Below are 27,129 nucleotides of genomic sequence, written 5' to 3'. Positions count from 1 at the left end.
TTCTCCGCTAATGCCCCGAGGTCATGCATGCACCGAGTCCTGGCACCAGCTCGCTCCCCTCCTGCTGCGAGTTACATTTACCAAACAATAGGGGGGTGCTCCAGCCTGGGGCTGTGACCAGGTGGACAAGAGATTACCATGTTCGTGCATATTCTTGGCATTCATTTACGAAATCGTCTATCTGCTTCGTTACCAGTCTTAATCAATGAGTTACCAGTGCCAATCAATAAGTTACACTGAGTTACACTTCCACACCATGTACACATTCAAGGCACCCAGTGCCAGAGGCAGCACAGCAACCCCAAAACATCACTGAACCTCCTCCAGGTTTGACATTAGGGAAGGTGTTCTTTTCTTTGAAGGCTTCATTTTGTTTTCTGTAAACATAGAGATGATGTGCTTTACCAAAAAGCTCTAATTTGGTCTCATCTGTCCACAGGACATTCTCCCAGAAGGACTTTGGCTTGTTCAGGTGTGTTTTAGAAAACTCCAGTCAGGCTTTCTTATGTCTCTCTTTCAGCAGTAGGGTCCTCTTGGGTCTCCTACCATATAACCCCCTTCCATTGAGTTGGTGACAGATGGTGCAAGTTGAAACTGTCATACCTTGTGTCGGAAGGTCAGCTTGAATCTGTTTGACAGGTGATTGAGGTGCTTTCTCCACCATTTGAACAATCCTTCGCTGCAATCTTCGATCAACTTTTCTCTTGCGGCCACGCCCAAGGAGGTTGGCTACAGTGCCATGGGCCTTAAACTTCCTGATAACATTGCGTACGGTGGGTACAGGAACATCAAAGTCTCTGAAGATGGACTTGTAGCTTTGAGATTGTCCAGGCTTGGTTACAATCTTGTGTCTGACCTACTCAGACAATTCTCTGGTTTTCTTTCTTTTCTCCATGCTCATTGTGACACACAGTGACACAAAACAGTAGAATGACTCCTTTTCTCCATTCAAACTGGTTGAATGAGTAATTTTTATTTTGCAGTGAGTTCACACCACATGTGAGTTCAATTCCAAAGTGAAGGCAAATCACCTGCAAATCTACTTATTTCTAACAACTTCTAAAAAGGGCAAATAATATTTTCCGGGCCATTTTCAGATTTATGTGTGGAATAAGCTTAGATTTAGTAGTTTTTTCAGCTTTTTTTGTATGTATGTGTTCAGATGAGACCAAATTAGATTGTCTGGAAGAAATGGTGCATTTAAAAAAAAAAAGTGCACGGGTGCCAATATTTTTGGCCACGACTGTATATATATATATGACGTTTTTAAGCATAAACTTTTAAAACCAAGCTCCTCCCTCATTTTTGATCCAATAGAGGGGAAACTTCACAGATGTGTTCAGCATATCAGTCTACTATAATATCCTTTTGGAATTTGCGATAGATCACGTGGTTTAGCAGATACCGTTAATTAAACGAAAATATTAAATAAATGTATATCTCTTGAATCGCTTCATTGATCGACGTGAAACTTCATACTATAGTAGAAGTCATGAAGAGTAACAAGTGTGCAAAATTTCAAGATGATTGGATGTACGGTCTGGAAGCTAGAAGTTGTTATTGCGTGAAGAAGAGTCTTCGAGTGTGCACAATTAATTATTTATCACATTACAGACATGCAGGCATCGTTGGACACGATCTCACGGTGTAATTTGAACCTCAAATAAAATTCTAATTCCAGATTTGTCAATGGCTGAGGTATATTAACAAACAAATAAAACAGATTTGGCCAAATTCCGAGTTCTTGTTGAAAAGATCATATTTCACACAGAAGCCACAAGGTGTCATATGGTGAAGAAGAAGAAACACTCGCTTGGCCTTCCCCGGCCACATCAATCATTCTGGTTCAGGTTTATTTTCGATAAAAATCGCTTTTTTTGCAGTCGTTGCACAGTTTGACAGGAAATTTTCACCATAGGTGCGCCTGGGCATGAATAATCTTTTAAAGTTAATTATGACATCACAGGTTACGTGGTACGGCCGCCATCTTGGAAAAACCCAAAAAATTTACATCTCTATATCTCCAAAAGCGCTGCGTAGAAAAGATTGAGACATATCTCATTGTAAAGAACTATCCAAGAATAAGCCTTGTGAATTATGATGTCATATTTGCCTGTATTATGACATCATAATTCGACAAGTACAAAACTTCATCCGATCAGGATCAAATTTTTTGAGCATCATCTCGTGATAAATTGATGGAGAAAAAAATAATAATGTGAAAGCGGGGTTGTTGTAAAGTGTGGGGATGTGTTTGTGTGTGTGTGTGTGGGTGTGTGTGTTTGGGAGGGGGGGTACGGGGGTGTGGTGGTATGTGTATGTGTGTGTGAGGGGGGGATGTGTGTATGTGTGTATGTGTATGTGGGGGGGTGGGGAGGGGGATGGTGATGTGTGTGTGTGTGTGTGTGTGTGTGTGTGTATGTGGGGATGTGTGTGTGTATGTGGGGATGTGCGTGTGTGTGTGTGGGGGGCGGGGGAAGGGGTGGTAGGATGTGTGTGTGGGGTGGGGGTGGGGGGGTGGGGATGGGCAGGGTGTGGGTGTGTGTGTATGTGGGGATGTGCGTGTGTGTGGATATGTGTGTGGGGGGGGGGGGGGTGGGGGGTGGATGGGGATGTGTGGGTGTGTTTGTGTATCGGGGTTGTATCGAAGGGGGGTTGTATCAAAGCATGTCCAATGATAGTGGGGTTGTTTGAAAGTGGGAAGGCAGAGTAAACCGGTCATCACTGCCAGCAGTTATAAAGTGGCAGTTCTAGTTTCAATTTAATGTTGTATTTTTAACACAAGTTGAAACATGAATCGGAATACGAGCCTGTAATTTAGCAGTACTTTGGCTCTGAATTTGTATCGATTGCGCATATGCAGAGAGTAGAGATTAATTTTTTTTTTACTCTGTCTGCCTGCCTGGCAGTCAAACAAAATTATTTGAAAAACATTCCAAAACAGGATTTTTTCTACAACCTTTAAAATCTTTATTTTATGTTAATGGCATTATAAACTTGAACACCATAGAGAACAAATCACCTTTTAGGCACTATTCTGTTTCGCAGTACTTGGTCAAAATCCTATGTCATTTTACATCATCATGACCAAACAAATTTGCCGCTTGTAGACCTTGTCCATGTCCTTGTTTCTTAAGACAGTGCGGGGTCAGGTGTTCTATGAACTCTCTTGTCTTGATATTGTTTTCTCGCAGTTTGTAAGATACTTTCCCAGCTTCTGTTACTTCGGTGTTCTTGCCATTGCTGTGCATATTATAATTTCCTCTTTCAAATTGTAAAGTGCTTTGATTTATTTTTCTCTATTCTTTCCATTCTTTCTCCTGTTTTCAGTGAGATGAGTGGAAAAATGTTGTATCACAGGGGCTCACTCACTGATGATATCTCGAAGGAGCCAGAGGAGGGATTCAGACAAATGAAGAGGAGGTGGGAGATTCTCAAACACGAGTTGTCCAGCAAGCAGAAGGCTCTGCAGGAAGCTCTGAAGGAGGACTCATCATTGATGGTCAGTTAACAGTTAATTATCAGTTACCTCTTGTATTATCAGTACTTGTACTTGAGCACTTTAATTATGCTCATCTACATTATACATTATACCTTATATGAAGCAGCAGTATTGCTTTGCCCCCCCCCCTCCCCCACACACAATTCCCCAATACCCTTTATCCTTTATTTATTGTAAGCTTTATACATCGGTCTTCACTTCACTTCCCTCACTACTAAGCTCTCCCATAAATTGTCCTGTTTTTTTTCTTCTTCTGCTTCCTTCTCAGCTGTCATATTAATTATTTTCCTTCACACTGACCTGGTGTAATCACAGAGATCTGTAATCACAGATCACAGAGATCTGTAATCTGGTGGTGAAAGAAGGCCGCATTCCAGTGGATTGGGAACTGAGTACCCTCGTCCCTCTATACAAGGGGAAAGGTGACCCTCTGGAGTGTGGCTCGTACCGAGCGATAAAGTTATTGGAGCATGGAATGAAGGTATTGGAAAGGGTGTTGGAGAGGAGGATAAGGAAGAAAGTGAAGATCGACGAAATGCAGTTTGGATTCATGCCAGGAAGAGGAACGACAGACGCGCTTTTCATTGTGAGGCAGTTGCAGGAGAAGTACATGGAGAAGAGGAAGAAGTTGTTTCTTGGGTTTGTTGATCTGGAGAAAGCATTCGATCGGGTTCCACGCAAAGTATTGACATGGGCATTGAGGAAGTTAGGAGTGGAGGAATGGTTGATCAGAGTAGTGATGGCAATGTAAAAAGGAGCGCGCACAGCTGTAAGGACGAAGGACGGGAACAGTGGTGAGTTTGAGGTGAAGGTGGGAGTGCATCAGGGGTCGGTACTAAGTCCACTACTATTTGTAGCTGTGATGGAGGTGCTGGCTCAGAACGTAAAGGAGGGTTTACCATGGGAGTTGTTGTATGCAGATGATCTGGTGTTGATTGCGGAAAGTATGGATGGACTGAAGGAAAAGATGAACACGTGGAAGGAATGTATGGAGACAAAAGGTCTGAAGGTGAATATCGGAAAGACGAAGGTGATGGCAAGTGGTAAAGCATGTGGTGAGGTGGAAAGAACTGGGAAGTGGCCCTGTGCTGTGTGTAGGAAGGGTGTCGGAGTGAACTCCATTCAGTGTACAATGTGCGCTGAGTGGGTTCATCAAAAATGTAGTGGTCTGAGAGGGTCATTACCCAGTGTGGCAGCTACATTCAAATGTAAGGTGTGCACAGAGGGAGCTGCAGATGGAGGAAATGTTGAGTTGGATCTTGGAGACGGCGTGAAGCTGGAAGGTGTGAAAACATTTTGCTACCTCGGAGACATGCTGAATGGAGAAGGTGGATCAGACTCGGCAACGGTTGCTCGAGTGAGATGTGCATGGAAGAAGTTTCGGGAATTGAGTGGCGTGCTGATGATGAGGGGAGTGTCGTTGAAGCTGAAGGGAAAGGTGTATGCTGCATGTGTGAGAAGTGTTATGATTTATTGGAGCGAGACATGGGTAATGAATGTAGAGCAGCAACGAAGGTTGGAAAGGGTGGAAATGTGAATGGTTCGACGGATGTGCGGAGTATCGTTGAGAGAGAGGAAGACAAATGATGAACTGCGAAAGATGATGGGAATAGAGCCTGTGATTGATGCTGTGAAGAGGAACAGGTTGAGATGGTTTGGTCATGTGTTGAGGAAGGATGAAAGTGACTGGTTGAGAAGAGTGATGGAAATGAATGTAGAAGGAAGTAGAAGACGGGGAAGACCGAGAAAGACTTGGCTAAAGATGGTGGAAGAAGAAATGCGGGCAAGGGGGTTTAACAAGGAGAGATGCAGAAAATAGGGCAAAATGGAGAAGATTGTCATGGGGACCGCAAGGCTAACCCCCGCTCTAGCAGGGGAAATGGCCTTTAAAATGCATGTTGTTGTTGTACACTGACCTGGTGTGAAGGCTAACCACCTGTAAGGAATGACTAACCCCCGCTCTAGTAGGGAAAATGGCCTTTAAAATGCATGTTGTTGTGTTGTTGCTTCACACTACCCTTATTACTACCTTTTTTGTTTTCCCTCCCCCATTTTCCTCACCCTTCCAATCTCATACATATTATGTCGATGTCTCCCTTCAATACTATGTGTGAAGTTTTCTAGAAGCTGACATTTTAAATAATTTCAATAAAGTGCTACTTGCTTAAATTTAAGGAAATATTTTAGGAGGTTTTTTGGCATTGGAGCAATTAGTTAATAGACAGAAGAAGTTGAGAGAGTCAAAGCACAACGTTATTTTGTCCTTTACTCTAGACTTATGTGAGGCCAACACAAGATGTGGATGAGACAGATATCACAGAACCCTCACGTGACTCCATACTATCCTTCACTGGCTTGGAGAACATCTATGATATTTCCATTTCCAACCTCCAGGTGTGAATTACACTTCTTTTGACTTTTCTGAGCTGTTTTATTGTCTTTAAGAAATTGCTCCAGGGCCATAACAAACACTATTTTTCTATCTCCCAATCCAATGTGAAGATTGTCTTGCATTTTAATTACAAGCAAATGACCCGTGTTTATGTACAGGTTAATACCCCCACTTCTATGATGTCTATGGTGTATTTTATAATGACTTGTAATTCCAGCTCCCACCACTTCCACAAATATGAAATTTGTTTTGTTGGTTGGTGTTGGCTTAACAGTTCGGGCGGATGGCTTGCGATCCTGGGATCCATTTAATTAATACCAGGTGGGGTTGACTCAGCCTGTCATCCTTTCAAGGTGGGCGAAATGAGTACCAGTGTACTGGTAACAGGGGCACTGCATCAGCGGCAAAGCCACGCCCCCAAAAAATGATTGCAAACCAGAAGCCAGAATGGCTGCACACAATATCTACTTCTGCCCAGCATCTCTGCTACGTTGTGTTCTATTATTATGTTGATATTTAAACATGTTTGGTGTCTGGTAGTATGAATCTTTTTTTACTGACGAAAACTTTCCTGTGCACACCTTAAGTACAACCACCAGTATTCAACCTATTCTGTCCAGAGGTTAAGGAATGCATATAAGTCAAACAAGCAAACAACCCCAAAACAAATATATGAACACTTCTAGAATCTTGTATGCTCGTTGAACCCATATAGTATGATTTGTTATAGGTTGTCTTAAAATTTTCTGTCGTGTTCAAATGTTTACTTTTTCTAAAATGTAAACCAAGGAAGTGAACCCATCACATGTACAAATGTTTGCAAGTCATGCACAAGATGCATTAGGATGATTGTTTATTGCTCTTTAATTAGCCTCGATATATGTATGTATTAAAGTATTGTCATGTTTCAAGTCTTAAGGGAAGGATTTTCAAGCACCTATTATTATTACCTCAAATTTTAAGTGATCCTTCACAATTGAGAGATGGGGCCAAAGACGAGATATAGCATGATATTTCAAAAGGTTGTGGGTGGATTTTGACAAAACTTGGTGGATGAATTGGGTAGGAGACAAGAACAAGCCAATTAGATTTTGGTTAACGTCCGAATGCAGATCCGGCCTATCAGTGGTAACGTGTGTTTTTTTTTTTTTTGGCAATTTGCCACCTCTCTTTATTTACTGTGTTTATTTCTTGGCAAAAACACCATATTCCAATCCCACTCATCTCGATTTTGGATTTGGAATCTTAAGCTACACGTGTATGATACGAGCCTCGACCAAGTATACAAAAAAAATGATGAAGTCAAATTGGGAAAGAAAGCTGCTCTTATAAAACACTGGTTATGGCTGTTTTTTCTTTCAACCAGGATAATGTTACGATTACAATGTTTTCTTTTTATGCAGAAAAGTGGAGGGGGTTATAAACCACTCTCCTCAAAAATCCCAAAAGTGGATCCATGTCTGGTTTGATTCCTTTGGCTTGGCAGTGGCACATCTGCATCATGATGTTTGATACTTCTCTAAGTTTGACACTCATTTGCGCAACCAGGAAGCATTGAATGTTTTTATTGTATTGTATAACTGATTTATGTGTGCCAGACATGGTGATGAATACGTGTGATCAATTGGTCAATGAGCTGAGCAAATGTGTAAACAATAACAAATGAGAATCAAAAGGTTGGCTCAATGTTTGAGTCCTTGAATCGTATCAAGTCTCCACCCAACACTTTCTTGTTTTTGAGAATTTAAAGAAATCTGCTCTGGACTGATATCTTGCTTTGAGTCAAATAACTGATATTTTGTAACAATGTACCTGTACACTCCTTTCCCTGAAATGTTGCAGCAGAACCTCACACCAGAGCAGAGTTTGGACATTGAGCAAAAGATGCACAAACACATCAAGCAGAAGACATTCTGGCTTGACAATATGGAGGCAAAAACATTGGGCAGTGCAGCTGTGTCTCCAGAAAGAATTGATGCCCAGCTGATCATGCAGGAAGTGAGAAGCAAACACAAGTGGAAATGCAAATGATCATACAGTTAAAAAGTAACACACAGACTAATAATTATCTTCATGCTCTTGTTGCATCACTGCTTGCAGATATTACTCGAGGATATTGCCAAGATGTCTCATGAGGTGGATGAGAAGAAGAATCTTTTTTGTGAAGCATATCCAAAGGATACAGGGAATGGGCAGCTGATCATAGACACACTTGACAGGCTATGGCAGAGACTGCAGACTGTGGACAAAGCAGTGAGACATCAAATGAACAGGCTTCGAAACAGAGTGTCCGAAGTCATGGAATACCAAGTATGATATTTTGGAAATCTTTACTTGTTATATATCCTAATATCACCGTTTTTTGTCCTTCATCTTGCTTCATGTGATATATTTAATTCATTTTTAAATACTAGGGCATGCCCGTACTATATATATATCTAAAATTATATCCCCCCCCCTCTATTTACATGAAATGGTTTGGTCCAAAGCGAACGGCTTGCGAGTACGGTGACAATCCCCCCCCTCTATTTACATGAAATGGTTTGGTCCAAAGCGAACGGCTTGCGAGTACGGTGACAATCCCCCCCCTCTATTTACATGAAATGGTTTGGTCCAAAGCGAACGGCTTGCGGAGTTTGGTAAAGAAATCGCCATAGCGTGCACAAACGCGCAGGAAAGCGAAAGAATCGCAAATTAGTTTTAATTAGTTTTAAAACATAGTTTAACGCCAACATAGCGGCAACATAGTTTGCCAACGTGAAATAAATGAATACGCTCTCAAATGTGCCGTCCGAGGCAGAGTCTGTTCGCCACGTTCGGCACACGTGATAGCTCGCTGCTCTCTGATTGGTTGAATCGTTTTTTGGACATAGCTCGGTAACTACTTGTCCGATTAATATGAAACCTTGAAAAGGCACATCCTCAGGTCCCCAGCAATATACCTGGCAAGTTTCAAGTATATCGGACCGGTAGTTGTCGAGAAACAGCGGTCGCATACACACAGACACACAGAGATTACTGGAATTATAGATAGATAATATTTGATATTTTCTTCTCTCAAACACATCTCAAACACAAGCATCTGCCGTTTTTGTACTCCGCCCCTCGCTCTTCCATCTCCAGGCACTGCATGACGCAATTGCCAGGCACCGAAGGGGGCCTGGCGATGATGCGTGCTGAAAGGGCATACTCAGTTTTCGCTCTGTTTGTTTTCTTGTTTTCTTTCTTTCTTGTTACTTTTTTGAAAAAATATTTTGACAAGTATGTTGATCACTCTGGTTTGTGTGTTTGTTTGTCTGTCCGCTCACTTATGCCTACTGGTCACAATTTTAAACCAATCTTTACGAAACTTCCCCAAATGGTGGAGTTTGTGGTCCGACAAAATCCTATATATTTTTGAGGTCAAAAGGTCAACAAAGGCCAAAGGTAAACCACTTTTTTCGGATTTCTAAAATCCTCAATTTTCATCCGATTAACTTGAAAATTGAATAGGATTTACATATCGGCTAACTGAATTCAACCACCAACTATTTTTGAGATCAACATCGGCCAAAAGGTCAACATAGGCCAAATGTCAACCACTTTTTATCAAATTTCTAAAATCCTCAATTTTCATCCGATTGACTTTAGATTTGAATATGATTTTCATATCAGCGAACTGAATTCAACCACCAACAATTTTTGAGAGCAACATAGGCCAAAAGGTCAACATAGGCCAAATGTCAACAACAATTTCAAATTTCTAAAATCCTCCATTTTCATCCGATTCACTTGAAATTTGAATGGGATTTACATATCAGCTAACTGAATTCAACCACCAACTATTTTTGAGATCAACATAGGCTAAAAGGTCAACATAGGCCAAAGGTCAACCACTTTTTATCAAATTTCTAAAACCTCAATTTTCATCCGATTGACCTGAAATCTGTATAGGATTTGCATATCAGCTTACTTAAACCAACCATCAACTATTTTTGAGGTCAACATAGGCCGAAAGGTCAACATAGTCAAAATTTCTGAAATTGTCAGTTTTCATCCGATTAACTTAAACTTTGTAGCCCTTTTTTCATATCAGGTCACTGAGTTCAACCACTAATTGTTTTTGAGGTCAAAAGGATGACCGATTATTTTGCTTCATGTAATATATTAATGAGTGCCATTGATATTAGGTAGATATTAATGATATCTATCTATTATGACAGATATTAATGAGTGCCATTCTACTTTGTTCTGTTTTGCCAAGTGTCACTCTGAATGATTTTTCATTTGTTTGTTTGTCTGGGTGATATCTCGGCCATATTTTGAGCTAGAAGCTGGAATTTGGGCACAATTGCGAACAAGTGCTTTGGAAATTTTTATTTATATAATTTTTTGATTAATTAATTCATTGACTAATATTTTAATTATTATTGCTTTATTTATTACTTTTATATTTTCTTACTCATCTGGGCAATATCTGAGGCACCTTTTGAGCTAGGAAGCTGATATTTGGACACTACAGTGAGCAAGTGATTTGGCTACAAATGGTATATTTTACCTTTATTGATGAATCAATTAATCGATTAATTAATTAATTAATTAATTGCTTAATTTTCAAAAAGTTACAGATTCAGGTGAAACATTGTTAGTTTAATTATTCTAAAATCTATTAGCCAGTTGATTAAAAAATTATTATTTTATGATTATTTTAATGATGCAATTAATCAATTTATTTATTTATTATTGTACACCGCTCCCTTGCAATTCCATCTCCATGTGCTGTGCGGTGGCATATCTGGGCACCGAAGACCTCCGGCAATGTCGCGCTGGAGGACATGTTATTTATTTATTTGGCATGGAGATGGTGTACTTTAAATGTAGCTCTACTTGTTTTTATTTTTCATTCAGACTCAGCTCAGCATTTTGCACAGTTCTCTTGCAAATCACAAACAACTTGTCCTGGATACACTTTCAGATGAACCAAACAAGAAGGCTTGGGAACAACTTCAAGTGAGTGCAAAGCTATACATGGCGCCTATGATATTTCCCCTTTTCTGCAATGCTTGATGCATCCAGTTTGTTTTGTCGAACCTTCTTTAAATTACACACATCTTTCAACTTTGTCATAATGTGATGACAGATATTTGCCAGAATAAAAATGGTCACATTATTGCTTATAATATTGTTTCAACTGTTGGATTGCTTGGTTGCAGGACTTGGAAAATTTGGCATCGAAGCTTCGGTGGTTTGAAATGCAAATCTTTATGATCAGAGCACGTCAGCAAAAGCTGTATGAGGAGCCAGCAAATGTTCAAGAGTTGCACAACCTGCAGGTGAGTTGAAACACAAGATTTTGTTGAATCCATTGTGTACACCAAAGACTTTAGGTTGTCCGCTGAACATGAAGGGGCAATTGTGTGCATTCAATCTTCTATTGATTAATTATCCCAGTTGCCGTCGTTCTTCTAAGCACGTTTTATTTTATTAGCCCGTCCACCTCTCCCCACACCCATGGGAGGCAGGGTTTTGTAATTGTGTGTGTGTGTGTGTGTGTGTGTGTGTGTGTGTGTGTGTGTGTGTGTGTGTGTGTGTGTGTGTGTGTGTGTGTACCCAAAATAACCAAATATCAAATTCAAATCACATTTTGACTTTTGATATCAACAAAGAACCATACTTTTCCATGGGTGAAATTATGTGATGAGATAACTTTCGTGTTGATTTCAAATGATGTTTGTAAAGTTCATTGTAGCACTGTTCAGATCATACAAAGAAAGCAAAACAGAAGATGAGTCCGCCAACTCTCCCCGAATCCCCCTCTTCTTCCTCCTCTCTCGGCCTGCTCTTCCAGTTCCATCCCCAGCGGATTCTTCTTCCTCCTCCCGCATCCCAATGCACCTATTCCATTGCATGACATCACACCTCCATTGCATTTTGCGAAACATATCATGGTTAAAGGCACAACTCATTTTTGTTATGAAAGATGTCCGAGTGAAATAAATACGAGATCACTACGTTCGCCTCACCATGCTTCGTTACAGAGTAACGAGCTTGTTTTAGCTGAGGATAATGACTGCACCTGAGTTGCTGTGTTGTCATGATTTACACCAATCATAATACAAACAATTATTTTGTACAAATTTATTTGTAGTGTTTGTGATATTACATTTTATAAGCAATTTAAGTTGAAGATTTAGGTTGAAGAAAGAAAACATTCAAAAAGGAACTCTTTAGCCCAGTGGGTCCCAAACATTTTTGGTGGCGATCCTGAATACAATCTTGTCCTGGCCCGGCGACCCTAAACGCTGTAATTACCAGTGTTAATTACCTATCATTTTGATACATTATGTTTATTCATATCGTTTAATTGAATGAATTACCAACACATAATGATTTTCAAAGAGTTTATAATTGGACAAAATGAAAAAGAAATTTACATGAAAATTAGACTTTATTACACAATCAAAGGTTTTCTCCGTGGCTGCCGTGAGACTGCTTAATTTTGTGGGTAAGGTCCTCTAACTTTGGTTTATGTTGATAGACAGAGCACAACACAAGCCATGCTGAGGATCCACGTGGTTCCTTGCTTTAGTCTTGATTGCAACAAGACCTGAAAATCCTTGTTCACAGAGATATATTGTTGGAAAAGGGAGAAGAGCTTTTTCAGCCTCCCGAGTCAGAATGGGCTTATCTTCAATTTGGGTCCAAAATTTTGAATACTGGAGCTTTTCAAAGCGTTGCTCTTGCACTTGATTTTCCTGGAGTTCGATGAGTTCTTCTTGAAATCCTGGAATATCTTCTCCGACTTCACTGACGTCCACATTGAACACATTTCTGATCCAACTCTCTTGAGGTCGACGTTTTCTGGAAAATACCTGTCCATTTTTTCCTGAAGGTTCTTCAGATGATCTTCGAAAATACTTTTGACATCAACAAGGGATATTTCCGACGCATCTTCCAGCACAGCACTCAGTTCTGGAAAGGCAGCCGTTTTTCCTCTAGCCAGTTTTTCTCTCCAAAGAGCAAGTTTTTCTTGAATGAGGCAATTTTTTTCACCTATGTCCACCATGGTATGATTACGGCCCTGCATGTCTGAATTCAGTTCATTCAGGTGCATGAAGATGTCACCCAAATAGGCAAGCTTTGCCAGCCAAGCAGCATCTTTCAAACAACTGCCAGTGCATGTCTATTCTCACTTAAATAATTTTCTATTTCAGTTTCTAGTTCAATAACTCTTCTGAGAATCTTCCCTCGAGAGAGCCAACGAATATCAGAGTGGAACAACAAGACCTGGTGATGTGATCCCATCTCTTCACACATTTTATGGAAAATGCGTGAGTTTAAAGCCTTGGCCTTGACAAAATTCACAATTTGGATAGCATTATTGAGAACTACATGGAGGTCCGGTTGCAAACGTCGAGTAGCAAAGTTTTCCCGATGTAAGAAACAGTGAATTATTATGATGTCAGGGTTTTCTGCTTTAACACGAGTAACAAAACCCAAACGACTTCCCATCATAGATGGAGCTCCGTCAGTGCACACAGCCAAGTTATTCAACCAGTCTAGATCATGTTTCTTGAAAAAAAAATGCTCATCATATTAAAGATGTCTTCTCCAGTGGTGGTGCTTGACAGGGCATTGCAGAGAAGAAATTCTTCCAGAATGTCGTTTCCTCCTCTGTACCTTACAAAAACCATAAGTTGAACGTCACCTGCAATGTCTACTGATTCATCCAACTGCAAAAAAAAACATTCCTGCATTTTTCAGTGCCACAATCATTATAACACGTGAATTCCAAACTTAACACAACACAACTATATTATCCACAACTATTCGACTTTAATTACTATTTCAATAATCCTTCATATTATGCCAGTGAAGTAATGACCTTATAACACTGTAATATTTCTTTTTTTGAAACCGTCCCACAACCCTCAGGAACACCCTTGCGACCCTCATTTGGTCCGCGACCATGGGTTTGGGAACCACTGCTTTAGCCCATACGCACTGGAGACTGGAAGTTTGGGACGATTTCACAAAAGTTTGTGCGAGTAGTTCAGTGACGTGAAGGGACGTGACAGACACTGCACATGCATGCGTACCGTATATTAAATACTTGACCTCACCACCATATAATACAAAACACCTCACCACCACATAATTCAAAACACCTCACCACGATGTAATTCAAAACACCTCACCACCACGTAACCCAAAACACCTCACGACCACGTAATTCAAAACACCTCACCACCACGTTATTCAAAACACCTCATCACCACGTAATTCAAAACACCTCACCACCACATAATTCAAAACGCCTCACCACCACGTAATACAAAACACCTCACCACCACGTAATTCAAAACGCCTCACCACCACGTAATTCAAAATGCCTCATCACCACGTAATTCAAAACGCCTCACCACCACGTAATACAAAACACCTCACCACCACGTAATTCAAAACGCCTCACCACCACGTAATTCAAAACGCCTCACCACCAAGTAATCCAAAATACCTTGCAGCCACGTTATTAAAAACACTTCACCACCACAGAAACAAAAGTTTGAGGGAGTAGTCAGTAACAACACAGGCACTGCCCAGATATGTAGATATATAGAGAGATTAAATATATACGAGATCGCTACGCTCGCCTCACCATGCTTCGCTACAGAGGAATGAGCTTGTTTTAGCTGAGGATAATGACTGTACCTGAGTTGCTGTGTTGTCATGGTTTACACCAATCATAATACAAACAATTATTTTGCACAAATGTATTTGTAATTTACGTGGCATTACATTTTATAAACAATTGAAGTTGAAGATTTAAGTTTGTAAAAAATATTTTTTATCCCAAAAAATTTTCACATTTTTTTTTTTCAAACATTTTCAAAAAACCTACCCTGAGGAAACACACACGGGAGAGGTAGGTGCATACCAGAAGTTTGGTATGATTTCACAAAAGTTTGAGGGAGTAGTTCAGTGACAACAACACAGGAAAACACAACACAGACACTGCACAGGTATATATTGTTGCGGATCTCCCGAAGCCCGTGCACGTTACAAAGGGGGAATTAAACCCCTTTTCCCCTTGGGTCTTCGTGTACACAACGCCGAATCGCCACTTCCGCAGCAAGCGTGATAGAGGGTATCGGGTCGACGCCGCACGTACCTTTGACCCACGCTGCCACGAAAACGGGGACCGGACCTTGCACAAGCCACGCTAATCGATTACGCCCGAGTGGTGTGCGTATCACGTGACTCGTGCCGTTACCTTTTATTGAACCCGATTCGAGCTGTTTTATTCGTACTATGCTAGGCCAATTAATGGAAGGGATGGGAACGGTCAAATAAGAGGAAGAACACGATTTATTATAATGTACAAGGATCAGGAGACACAGAGCAGGCACTTAAACAATGTTACCTAAAGCCCAGACAAAGGGCCCTCTCACTCACGCGGGGAATAAGAAGGAAGGAAGTTTGCACGCCAAACACGCCTTGCCGTCAGTCGCTCCGGGACAGCTCGCCCGGCGTGGCCCTCTGGTGGTCACGGCACGTATCAGGGAAACGCAGGCAGGAGGAGATCGCGTGTCTGGTTCAGGTTTCCATTCAGAACAACCAGGTCAGTTTTTCCCCCTGCATGAAAAGCAGCCCAAACGGTCACCCCACCACCTCCAGCTTGGACTCTTGGCACTATACAATCTTCGTTGTGGGCTTCATGCACTTGTCTGCGCATTCGGACGTGGCCATCTTGACGATAGAACAGAAATCTAGACTCGTCTCTGAAGGTCACGTGATTCCAGTGTCCTGGCTGCCATTGACGGTGCTCTCTGGCCCACTGCAATCGGCGCTGGCTGTGTTGTCTGGTCAGGCGTGGCTTTCTCAGGGGACGCCTGGCACGATAGCCTGCTTGAACCAGTCGTTGGTTGACTAGCCTTCTGGATAGAGGCACATTTGTCAGTTGCTGCCACTCAGCCCGAAGCCGATTAGCTGACTTGGTACGGCCATTGCAGACTAACCGGTGCAGCTGGCGATCATCTCTCCTTGTGGTTCTGCGGGGACGTCCTGGCCTCGGTATTGGAGTAGGGACACCCCTCTGAGCATTTCGTTTCACGATCTTTGACACCTGACCTTGAGTGATGCCATACTGCCGAGCAATAGCACGCTGTTTCATGCCAGAATTTCGTAAAGCCACCACTCCATGACAAACAGCATTGTCAAGTTGACGGACCATCTCCAGAGGAAGCGGCAATAAGTTTTGTAGATGTGCAGCAGTTGTTTTCCACTAATACAGAACGCAACAACCCTTATATACCCGATTGTGAAGCCAATCGTCAAGTGTACCTGTCCTTACATTTTGTCACGCCACCTGTGATATAATCCTGTTATTGACTTCTTGCTGCGAAAGACAATCAGTGACATGGTTCTTTCAACAAAGACATCACCGAAGGGTAAAAGAAACTCACCAGATTGATATACCGAGTTCAGAAAGTAAACCCAAGTCAAGATAAAAAAAAATTCCATATTAAATGCCAAGTCTGTATATATATATATTTATTTATTTATTTATATATATATATATATATATATATATATATATATATATATATATATATATATACATATATATATATATATATATATATATATATATATACACAAAGAATTAAGTTAAGCACCCCCCCCGTTTTTTTACAACCTCGCACATTACAAGTTTGTTGTCGTCAAAACAGTGTAATATACCCATGATATTGCTATATTTTCTGGAGAAGTGATATTATGGTCACATAAAAACATAACAATCATGCCGTTTTCAATATTTTATTCTGAATAATTTAAGGTGAAATTTTTTGGGAATTTTAGGCATATTTTCACCTCAATTTAAGTATGGAGCTATAGGTCCATCACGGACAGTGTGGATGACGTTTATGTTTTCTAACGTACAGTCATTGTTCTGAGAAGACCTCTAGCGATCTTTGCGTCAATAACGTGTGTAGGACCCACGTGATCGGATCACTGACTCAACCAATCACTTTTTTTCACTTTGATCACTCAATTTCATCAATGGATAATTGCTAATGTCATACCAATCATTATTTGATCTCACATACCTTAGAATATATGCCAATGTATACATATACACAAAGAATATATATTAGGGGGTGCTTACCTTAATTCGTTGTGTAGGGGTGCTTAACTTAATTCTTTGTGTATATATACATATATACTTTCACTCTGTGTATAATAGATAGAAGAATTTCTATCAAGTTCCTGGAAAAATTGCTCAGGAGATTTGTTTTGCATCTGAACCCACTTGCAATTCAATCCAGGAAGACAAAAAAAAATTTCCCCTTTTTAATGCCATTTTTCCTGCGAGAGTGGGGGGTTAGCCTTGCGGGCCCCATGACAATCATCATGGTTCCCTTTTTGAGGCAATGTTTTCATGGCCGGATTTCCTTCCTGACACCAACCTTTAGTCACCTCTTACGATACACAGCGATACGGTGTACCTATTCTAAACCAGGGCGCACACTGGCACATTCATCTCAGCAAGCTGGTTCTGAATTTGCAGACCTTGGAAGGAAGACAGGCTGAGTCAACCCCCCTGGCGTTAATTCAACGATCGATCGGGATTCAAACTCAGGATCCTTGGATCCCAAGCCAGCACCCTAACTGCTAAGAAAATGTTTTTTTCCCATTTATCAGAGTAACCTAACAAGTTTTTTTTTTTGTTGTTGTTGTTTTTTTGTATACAAGATCGAGACTCGTGAAAGAGCTAACATTAATCACACAAAAAGACAAAGCGACACACAAAACACAAAAAACAAGGGGAGCGGCAGACAAGATGGTGAGAGAGGGGGAAGGACACAAAAGAGAGGGGGAAGAGGGGGAAGGACACAAACACAACATTTGAAAGCAGGGACATCGGGAGGACTTGGGGGGAGGTGGGAGAGGAATAAAACATATGAACACTGCAAGGACTCTGGGGTGAATTACCGGGGGTAGAAAAGATCAAGGTTTTCTATGGGGGAAGATAAGAGATGGTGGTGAACAGCTGTTTTAAAGACCTGGAGGGAGGAGTGGGATTGAAGGGAGTGGGGGAGTTTGTTCCAGAGGCGGGAGAAAAGGGGGATGAAAGAGTGAAGGTGAGCAGAGAGCCAAGACTTTGGCAGTTTAACCATAAGAGGGTTGCAGGCAGATCTTGTGCGACCTGAAGGAATATTGGGGGGACAGAGCACAGAGAGAGCTGGGGGAGCAAGGCCGGAGAGGAGTCGGTAGAAGACAGAAAGACCACCAACCTGCCTGCGGTGAGTGAGTGAAAGGCCCTCGGTGTTGACTACATCGCAGGAGATTCCAATGATTATGAAAGCTTTGGCCTCAACAGCTTGCAGCCGAGCAAGGTGTGAGGCAGGAGCACCAGCCCAGAGGGGGGAACAGTATTCCATTGAGCTGCAGATGAAAGCCTTGTATGTGGTGAGGAGCTCAGGTGTGCCAAGGAAGGACTTCGCACGACGGAGGATGCCCAGTCGGCGACTGGCTTTGGAGGCCAGCTTGGAAATGTGGTTTTCCCAAGAAAGATCATGGCAGATAGTGAGACCCAAAAGCTTGAGCGACAGAACTTCTTGGAGAGGATTGTTGAGAAAGTAGATGGGAGGGTTGTCCAGTCGGTCCTTTCGGAGAGACATTGTAAGAGTGTGAGATTTGTCAGGATTGAAAGACATGTTCCACTTGTTTGACCAGTCTGTGATTTTGTCCAGGTCTGCAGAGAGTGAGGAGGCTGCAGACTTCCGATCTGAGGGATGAGGAATGGAGCGACAGAGAGTAGAGTCGTCAGCAAAGAGATAGAGAGGATTTTCAAGAGAGTCAGAGAGATCATTGATGAAGACCAGAAAAAGCACAGGGCCCAGAACACTACCTTGGGGAACTCCAGCCTGAACAGGAAGAGGAGATGAGAGAAACCCATTCAGGGCCACACGTTGACTACGACCAGAGAGGAAGTCCGCCAGCCATGCGTGGAGATTTCCATGGATACCAAAGGAGGAGAGTTTGGTGAGCAGAGCAGGGTGCCAGACCGTATCGAAGGCACGTGAAATGTCAAGGGAGACAGCTCTAATTTCCTGTTTGGCGTTGAGGACCTCCATCCATTGTTGAGAAAGCAGAAGCAGCATGTCCAGAGTAGAGTGACCAGGTCTGAAACCAAATTGATGATCAGAGATCAAGCCATTGGAGAAGAGGAAAGATTTAATATCTGAAGCAATGATGGATTCCATGACTTTGCTGATAATTGGGAGAAGGCTGATTGGTCTGTAGTTGCTGGGATCTGTTTTTGCACCTTTTTTGTGCAAAGCGGTGATGTTGGCTGATTTCCAAGCAGATGGCAGATGACCTTGAGCAAAAGAGAGGGTGAAGAGAACAGAAAGAGGGAGTGAAAGAGCAGAAGAACATGATTTTAGGACCCGTGGGCTGATGCCGTCAGGACCAGTTGCAGAATCAGAGTCGAGGGTTGACAGAAACTTTTCCACCTTGTCAGGAGGAAAGGACACAGAGTCCAGGAGCAGCTGGGTACGACTGGGTACGGTGGGTACAGAGAGGGATGGGTTTGGGACACAAGATTTAGAGGCAAACACAGAGTTGAGGCATTCAGCTTTTTCACGTGCGGAGTCGGCCGTTAAGCCGTTTGAGGTGAGGGAGGGGATGGAGGGGGAACAAACACCAGAAACAGATTTGACCAGACGCCACCAGGATTTGGAAGAGGGAGACAGATAAGAGAGTTCGGTCTTGAGAATGGTGAGATATTGTTTCCTGGCTCTCCTGAGGGTGGACACACACTTGTTTCGGGCTTTGTGAAAGGAAATGAGATTTCCTTCCGTTGGATTTGCTTTCCAGGAGACGAAAGCAAGTTGTTTCAGGGCAACAGCCTCACCACAAGATTCCGTGTACCATGGACGGGAGGAAGGGTATGACAACTGAAGACGAGATGGTATAAATCTGTGCATGAGAGAGAGCAATTTACTTTGAAAGAAATCCCAGGATGAGTTGATGTCAGAGGCGGTAGAGATGGGAGACCAGTCCAGATGATTGATGGCTGCTTGAAGACCGTGCCAGTTGGCCTGAGTGAAATGCCAGACTCGTCGACGCTGAGGAGGCTCTCTGAGAATGGTCAGAGAGATGTCCACTTTGACAAGCACATGATAAGATGAGCCGATTGGAGCAGAAGAAGAGCAGCAGACATTTTCAGGGAAGTTTGTCATAACCAAATCCAGAAGAGAAGATGCTCCGTTGACTGAGATCCGGGTCGGGAAATTGACAGATTGTGTCAGTCCCAGTGAGTCGCAGAAGTCCTTTGCTGAAGAGCCATGGCTGGTGAGAGAGGTACCCACACCCAGCCAACTGGCATGGTGACAATTGAAATCACCACATATGAGGAAGAGAGAGTTGGGATGGGTAGATAGAAGTTGGTCCATATTATCAGACAGTGAGATGTAGATGGAGTCATCGCTGTTTGGTGGACGGTACAACACACATATGAACAAAAGGTGGGAGCGAAGGGGAAGCCGTAGCCAAAGGTATTCCTGGGGGTGAGGTGGAGAGAGGGCAGTGGAGGGCGAGTGAGGAAGAGAGTTTTTTATAAAGATAGCAACCCCACCTCCAGGACGAGGCTCAGGTCTATCATACCGGAGGAGGGAGTAACCTGGGAGAGATACCAAGGCATCAGAGACATCATGAAGGAGGAAAGTTTCTGTTAAGCAGATCACATCTGGTTTGTCAGAAGCAACCTGTATGGAGAGGTCAGTCAAGTTTGAGCGAAGGCCCCGGATGTTTGAGGTCCATACCGTTAATGAAGAGGAAGGGGGAGCATCGGGTCCAGAACAGGGGGGGGGAGGGGTAGGGTAAGATGTGGATGAGGAGGAAGAGGTAGGGAGAGCTGTTGAAGGTGTGTCAGAGATTTCAGAGATTTCAGAATAGCTTGGAGAAAGGGAAGAATGGGGCGGACAAAAGGTTTGATGGAGATTGGGTGAGGCACAGTGAGGTGTTATTTGAGGAGGGGGAAGAGCGAGGCAGAAGGTTTGGGGAGATGAAGGTGAAAGTTGGAAGGGGGAAGAAGCAGGAAGGATGCTTTGAGGAGGAGGGGTGAGAGGGGAGTCTAGGAGGGGAGGAGCGAGGGAGAGTCTCGGAGGGAAGGGGCAAGGGGGGAGATTTGAAAGGGATGGGTGATGGGGAGGATTTGGAGGGGAGGGGTGAGATTGGATTTTGAAAAGTGTACGATTCATGGGAAACGAACATTTTTTGCAAAATGAGTTTCTTGTGATTTTCGAGTCAAAAATACGTTTGAGGACACTGGAGGAGGGGTGGAGTTCTGGATACTAACAAGTATACTAACTGCTTTCAAGCAGCTTAAGATAATCAAATTGTAACAAATTAACCACTTGATATAACACACTACAAATATTTTTCTTCTTTGGTGTGAAGCACAATGCTGCAACGAGAATCATTGGCTGATGGAACGGCTGTGCTGCTAATGCAACACCCTCTGTAGGCTAGGGCCGGAATTTGTAACTTGTTCAGGGTGCCGACGATAGCTTGCCTACTCTTCGTGAAGGACACCGTGGGTTTGTCGTGAAGGACATTTAATGTCCACTACCTAACGGCGGCAGATGGGACTCCCTGTCTAACGTCCATCAGAGGGACTAAACACACATTGATGAATCTCTGCGAGACGCGAAGTGATCGTTTGTAGGTGGGCCGAGATTCAAACCCAGGCTAGATGGCTCAGAGAGAGGCACGTGCGCGTACCTCTCGACCATCCTGCCAGCCCAGTGCATGGATAACCACCAACCTCTTGTAAATGATATGATGTAAGCTCATAATGCAGTCCATGGTACTGAAACAGAGTCAGATGTTTTGATAATAATGAGAATCAGAATATTTATTTATGTATAGGTCTTGGTTGGAAGATGAGCATTTCCAAAATCTGGAGACTGCTGAGTAAAGCATGAGGCTTGACAAGCTTGATTAAGCTTTATTTTATTTAAACACAGATCCTGGTGGAATATTGTTTTACTGACACCAATCTACACATTGAAAGTTCTTCAGCAAGGTCTCTCATTTATATTTCAAGGTCTTGTATCACATGGGCGTTCACTTTGGATGATGATGATGATGTTTAAGGACCTGCCACTCACCAAAATGCTTATTATTACTCCCTATAATGACCTGATTGAAATCATCTTTCTACCAAACTTGGTACAAGTATAGACTGCAGAAAAAAGATGAACTGATTAGATTTTGGGTGCAAAAGTTCAAATGTTATGCACCTTTAATTGACGATCATTTTGCAGACCATATCCTGAGTTATAAACATCTGATGCTGTCTCTCTTCTACTTTTCTCTTTTCTCTCTCGTGCTCTCTCTCATGTTCTCTCTCTCTGATGTGACCTTTAATTGAGATCAAACGTAACTGTGGGTGGACATCTTATGTGAGCAGAGGCATATCCATCGAGGCATTTGTATCAAAATTCTGCTTTTTAGTTCCATCAGAAACCATCATCAGCGTCATCATGTGCTGCAGATATGTGATTATTTTGAAGAAATGTAATGTAAATTCTTTGAAAAATTCCCATCATTAAATGCTTACAACACCAACCTCTATCTTTGTTCTGGTATGTAATGTAAATTCTTTGAAAAATTCCCATCATTAGATGCTTACAACACCAACCTCTATCTTTGTTCTGGTACATGTCTGCATGACTAGATGCATTTCTGCATGAGTTATCTGCTGAACACGTGGTATTAACCGCGTGCTAAGTTTGGATACTATGCTGCATTTACCCACAGTTATATTGTATGACTTCATCAAAAATAAATAAAACCATCAAGCAAATTTGATAACTATTGATGTTCTTTCGGAATAAGTTGTACAATATTGAAATCGTGTTTGTGTGTCGGCTTTTTCCTGGTACATCTCCTCCCTTGTAGTCACTATGGTGATGTTTGGATAAGCAGCAAAAGGAAAAATATGTATTAAAGTATTGCTCCAAAGTGCAACTTCACATTTTTTTTTGTGGCAGGCCATTTTGGACGAACTGCAGGGTCTTGTGTCTGCACACCGGCCTGCGCTGAGCAAGCATCACGTTGCAGAGTCTCGTTATGAACAGGCGCTGAGTGATATGACAGAACTGCTATGTGCTGGAGAAGACAAGATGGCCTCCACATGTAGCGTTGACAAGCCCCAAGGATTGGCAGTATGGCTGAAACAGCACAAGGTGCATATTAAGTGATTTACCTTCCTTCCTCTCGATTTTTGTTCAGTAGTGACCCCTGTGCTGATGCTGTTTCAGTCTGGGCGTTGTACTCAGTTTCATTAACTTCATTGCTGCAACAAGATACCCTCCGCCAGCTGTGAATTTGGTGTAAAAATAAATATATAGTTTGTTTGTTGTAACTTGTTATATTTGAACAAAAAATATTCTCCGTTTTTCTTTTTTTATCCATAATCGAGGCTTGTGGAAAAGCTAGAGCAGAAGGGAAGAGAACAAAATGGAGACACACCAACAGCAGAGTAAAATTGAGAGAGATCAAGGGAAGGGGAGAAGGACACATGGGGGTGAACAATTTGACAAAAGCTGAATGAAACAGCAAGAAGAGGAAGGCGAAAGCAGGAATGAAACAGAAAAAAAGCAAACCAACCGACAACTACAAACAAAAAGAGGTGATGGAGGAGGAGAGGGGGGGGGGGGGGGGCGGAATCACAATAACCTGGAAAAAAGAGTGTTTGGGAATGGGGTCATTTGGGGTAGAAGAGATCAAGGGTATGGATGGGGGTTGACCTGAGGTAGTGGTGAACAGCTGTCTTGAAGCCATGGAGGGAAGAATGGGACTCAACAGACTTGTAATTTGGTTCCGCAGGTGAGAGAAAAGAGTAAAAAACGAGTGGAGGTGAGTTTTGGGAGTTTAACAAGAAGAGGGGTTACTTCCAGAATGTGTGCACCCTGCAGAAACCTGGGAGAGACAGAGCTGAGAGAGGGCAGCGGGTGCAAGACCAAAAAGGAGGTGGTGGAATAAAGAGAGGCCACTAACCCGCTTGCAATGCAAAAGTAACAGGCTGAGACACACATTGTCAAAAGTTCAGATTGGCCAAATAAAGACCTTGCACGATGAAGAATGCCCAGTTGGTGGCTGGCTTTTAAACCATCTTGGAAATTTGGTCTGCCCAAGAAAGATAATGACTGATGGTGAGGCCCAAATTTTGAATGACTTCACCTCTTTAAGTGTTTTGTTTAGGAAGTTGATGGGAGGGTTTGCCAGACGGTCCTTTTGGAGAGACAGGGTGAGTGTGTGATTTGTCGGGGTTGAAAGACATATTCCAAGTGTTGGACCAGCTCCTGATTCTATTGCGGTCTACAGAGAGGGGAGAGACCCAAAAGACCCTTTATAACCATAAGACCATCAATCACCCTTATATAACACTTTAGGACCCTTAGACCTTGTAGACCCTATATATACCCCATTAGTCCCCAAATACCTCATATACCCCGTTAGACCTTTTATCTGAGGGATTTCTGCAATAACACTTTAGCGCCACGAGTTATAATCAAAAGGCCCCCATTGGTCAACCACATCAGTACTAAGCTAATGCAAAAATAGAATTAATATGCAAAATATAATTAATTAATTAATTACAAAATATAATTCATTTCAGTTAATGACGTTTGGAAAAGTGCCACGTGGAATAGAAAAAGTGCCACGTGGAATAGAAAAAGTCCCACGTGGAATAGAAAATGCCCCATGTGGAATAGAAAAAGTCCCACTTGGAATAGAAAAAGTCCCACGTGGAATAGAAAAAGTCCCACGTGGAATAGAAAAAGTCCCATCGGGAATAGAAAAAGTCCCATCGGGAATAGAAAAAGTGCCACGTGGAATAGAAAAAGTCCCACGTGGAATAGAAAAAGTCCCACGTGGAATAGAAAAAGTCCCACGTGGAATAGAAAATGCCCCATGTGGAATAGAAAAAGTCCCACTTGGAATAGAAAAAGTCCCACGTGGAATAGAAAAAGTGCCACGTGGAATAGAAAAAGTCCCATCGGGAATAGAAAAAGTCCCATGTGGAATAGAAAAAGTCCCACTTGGAATAGAAAAAGTCCCACGTGGAATAGAAAAAGTCCCACGTGGAATAGAAAAAGTCCCATCGGGAATAGAAAAAGTCCCACGTGGAATGGAAAAAGTGCCACGTGGAATAGAAAAAGTCCCACGTGGAATAGAAAAAGTCCCACGTGGAATAGAAAAAGTCCCACGTGGAATAGAAAAAGTCCCACGTGGAATGGAAAAAGAGCCACGTGGAATGGAAAAAGTCCCACGTGGAATAGAAAAAGTCCCACGTGGAATAGAAAAAGTGCCACGTGGAATGGAAAAAGTGCCACGTGGAATGGAAAAAGTCCCACGTGGAATAGAAAAAGTGCCACGTGGAATGGAAAAAGTCCCACGTGGAATAGAAAAAGTGCCACGTGGAATAGAAAAAGTCCCACGTGGAATAGAAAAAGTCCCACGTGGAATGGAATAAGTGCCACGTGGAATAGAAAAAGTCCCATGTGACAAAGAGACAAGTCCCACGTGACAAAGAGACAAGTCCCACGTGACAAAGAGACAAGTCTCACGTGACAAAGAGACAAGTCCCACGTGACAAAGAGACAAGTCCCACGTGACAAAGAGACAAGTCCCACGTGACAAAGAGACAAGTCCCACGTGACAAAGAGACAAGTCCCACGTGACAAAGAGACAAGTCCCACGTGACAAAGAGACAAGTCCCACGTGACAAAGAGACAAGTCCCACGTGACAAAGAGACAAGTCCCACGTGACAAAGAGACAAGTCCCACGTGACAAAGAGACAAGTCCCACGTGACAAAGAGACAAGTCCCACGTGACAAAGAGACAAGTCCCACGTGACAAAGAGACAAGTCCCACGTGACAAAGAGACAAGTCCCACGTGACAAAGAGACAAGTCCCACGTGACAAAGAGACAAGTCCCACGTGACAAAGAGACAAGTCCCACGTGACAAAGAGACAAGTCCCACGTGACAAAGAGACAAGTCCCACGTGACAAAGAGACAAGTCCCACGTGACAAAGAGACAAGTCCCACGTGACAAAGAGACAAGTCCCACGTGACAAAGAGACAAGTCCCACGTGACAAAGAGACAAGTCCCACGTGACAAAGAGACAAGTCCCACGTGACAAAGAGACAAGTCCCACGTGACAAAGAGACAAGTCCCACGTGACAAAGAGACAAGTCCCACGTGACAAAGAGACAAGTCCCACGTGACAAAGAGACAAGTCCCACGTGACAAAGAGACAAGTTCCACGTGACAAAGAGACAAGTCCTACGTGACAAAGAGACAAGTTCCATGTGTCACAGAGACAAGTTCCACGTGACAAAGAGACAAGTCCTACGTGGCAAAGAGACAAGTCCCCTGTGGAAAAGAGACAAGTTCCATGTGTCAAAGAGACAAGTCCCATGTGTCAAAGAGACAAGTCCCATGTGGCAAAGAGACAAGTCACACGTGACAAAGAGACAAGTCACACGTGACAAAGAGACAAGTCCTACGTGGCAAAGAGACAAGTTCCATGTGTCAAAGAGACAAGTTCCACGTGTCAAAGAGACCAGTCCCATGTAGCAAAGAGACAAGCGCCATGTGACAAAAAGGCAAGTCCCACCTGGCAAAGAGACAAGTCCCATACGTCGACATACTTACTGTATGTACAACATGATGTTTCAAAATATTGTGGATGGATTTGGACGAAGCTTGGTGGACTGGTTGCATGTTTGAGAAGGCCGAATTGATTCGATTTTGGTGAAGATCTGGATTCGGATCGGGATACAAGAAATTTTAAAGTGATTGTTCGCCGTTGAGAAATAGGACCAAAAATAATATATAGCACGATGTCTCAAAAACCTGTGGATGGGTTATGACAAAACCTGGTGAATTAGTTGGTTAGGTGACAAGAACAAGCTGGTTCGATTCTGGTTCAGGTTCAGGTTGAGATGCAGATCCGGCCTATCAATGGGATACAAATCGTAAACCTTTCAGCCTGGCAGAGGAATTCTCTCTACTCTCTTGTTATTTAAGAGACATGTTGGTTGTCAGAGGGTGAGCAGAAATTGCTGTAAAGACTACGATAAAAGTAGCTTGGAGTAAATGGAAAGAGTTTGGAGGTATCTTAACAAACAAGTACAGTTCTCTCCATAAGTATTGGAGCAGTGA

The 27,129-nt window shown here is 42.5% G+C and overlaps 1 protein-coding gene across 1 annotated transcript in view; it reads left to right on the top strand.

The window, feature by feature from the left end:
• The window catches only part of LOC137435376 (nesprin-1), a 375,431-nt gene that overhangs the window by 192,443 nt on the left and 155,859 nt on the right, over nucleotides 1–27,129 (top strand). The window contains exons 66-72 of the mRNA XM_078784359.1: nucleotides 3,331–3,502; nucleotides 5,777–5,896; nucleotides 7,737–7,892; nucleotides 7,995–8,204; nucleotides 10,782–10,883; nucleotides 11,087–11,206; nucleotides 22,943–23,137. Coding sequence (XP_078640485.1) covers nucleotides 3,331–3,502; nucleotides 5,777–5,896; nucleotides 7,737–7,892; nucleotides 7,995–8,204; nucleotides 10,782–10,883; nucleotides 11,087–11,206; nucleotides 22,943–23,137 — 1,075 coding nt within the window. The remainder of the gene's footprint in view (nucleotides 1–3,330; nucleotides 3,503–5,776; nucleotides 5,897–7,736; nucleotides 7,893–7,994; nucleotides 8,205–10,781; nucleotides 10,884–11,086; nucleotides 11,207–22,942; nucleotides 23,138–27,129) is intronic.

This window comes from Myxine glutinosa, chromosome 9 (assembly GCF_964187855.1).
Source record: "Myxine glutinosa chromosome 9, kmMyxGlut1.1, whole genome shotgun sequence".
NCBI classification, from domain to species: domain Eukaryota; kingdom Metazoa; phylum Chordata; class Myxini; order Myxiniformes; family Myxinidae; genus Myxine; species Myxine glutinosa.
The sequence above is the reverse complement of the archived record's forward strand: the minus strand, read 5'-3'. Positions and strand labels throughout refer to the sequence as shown.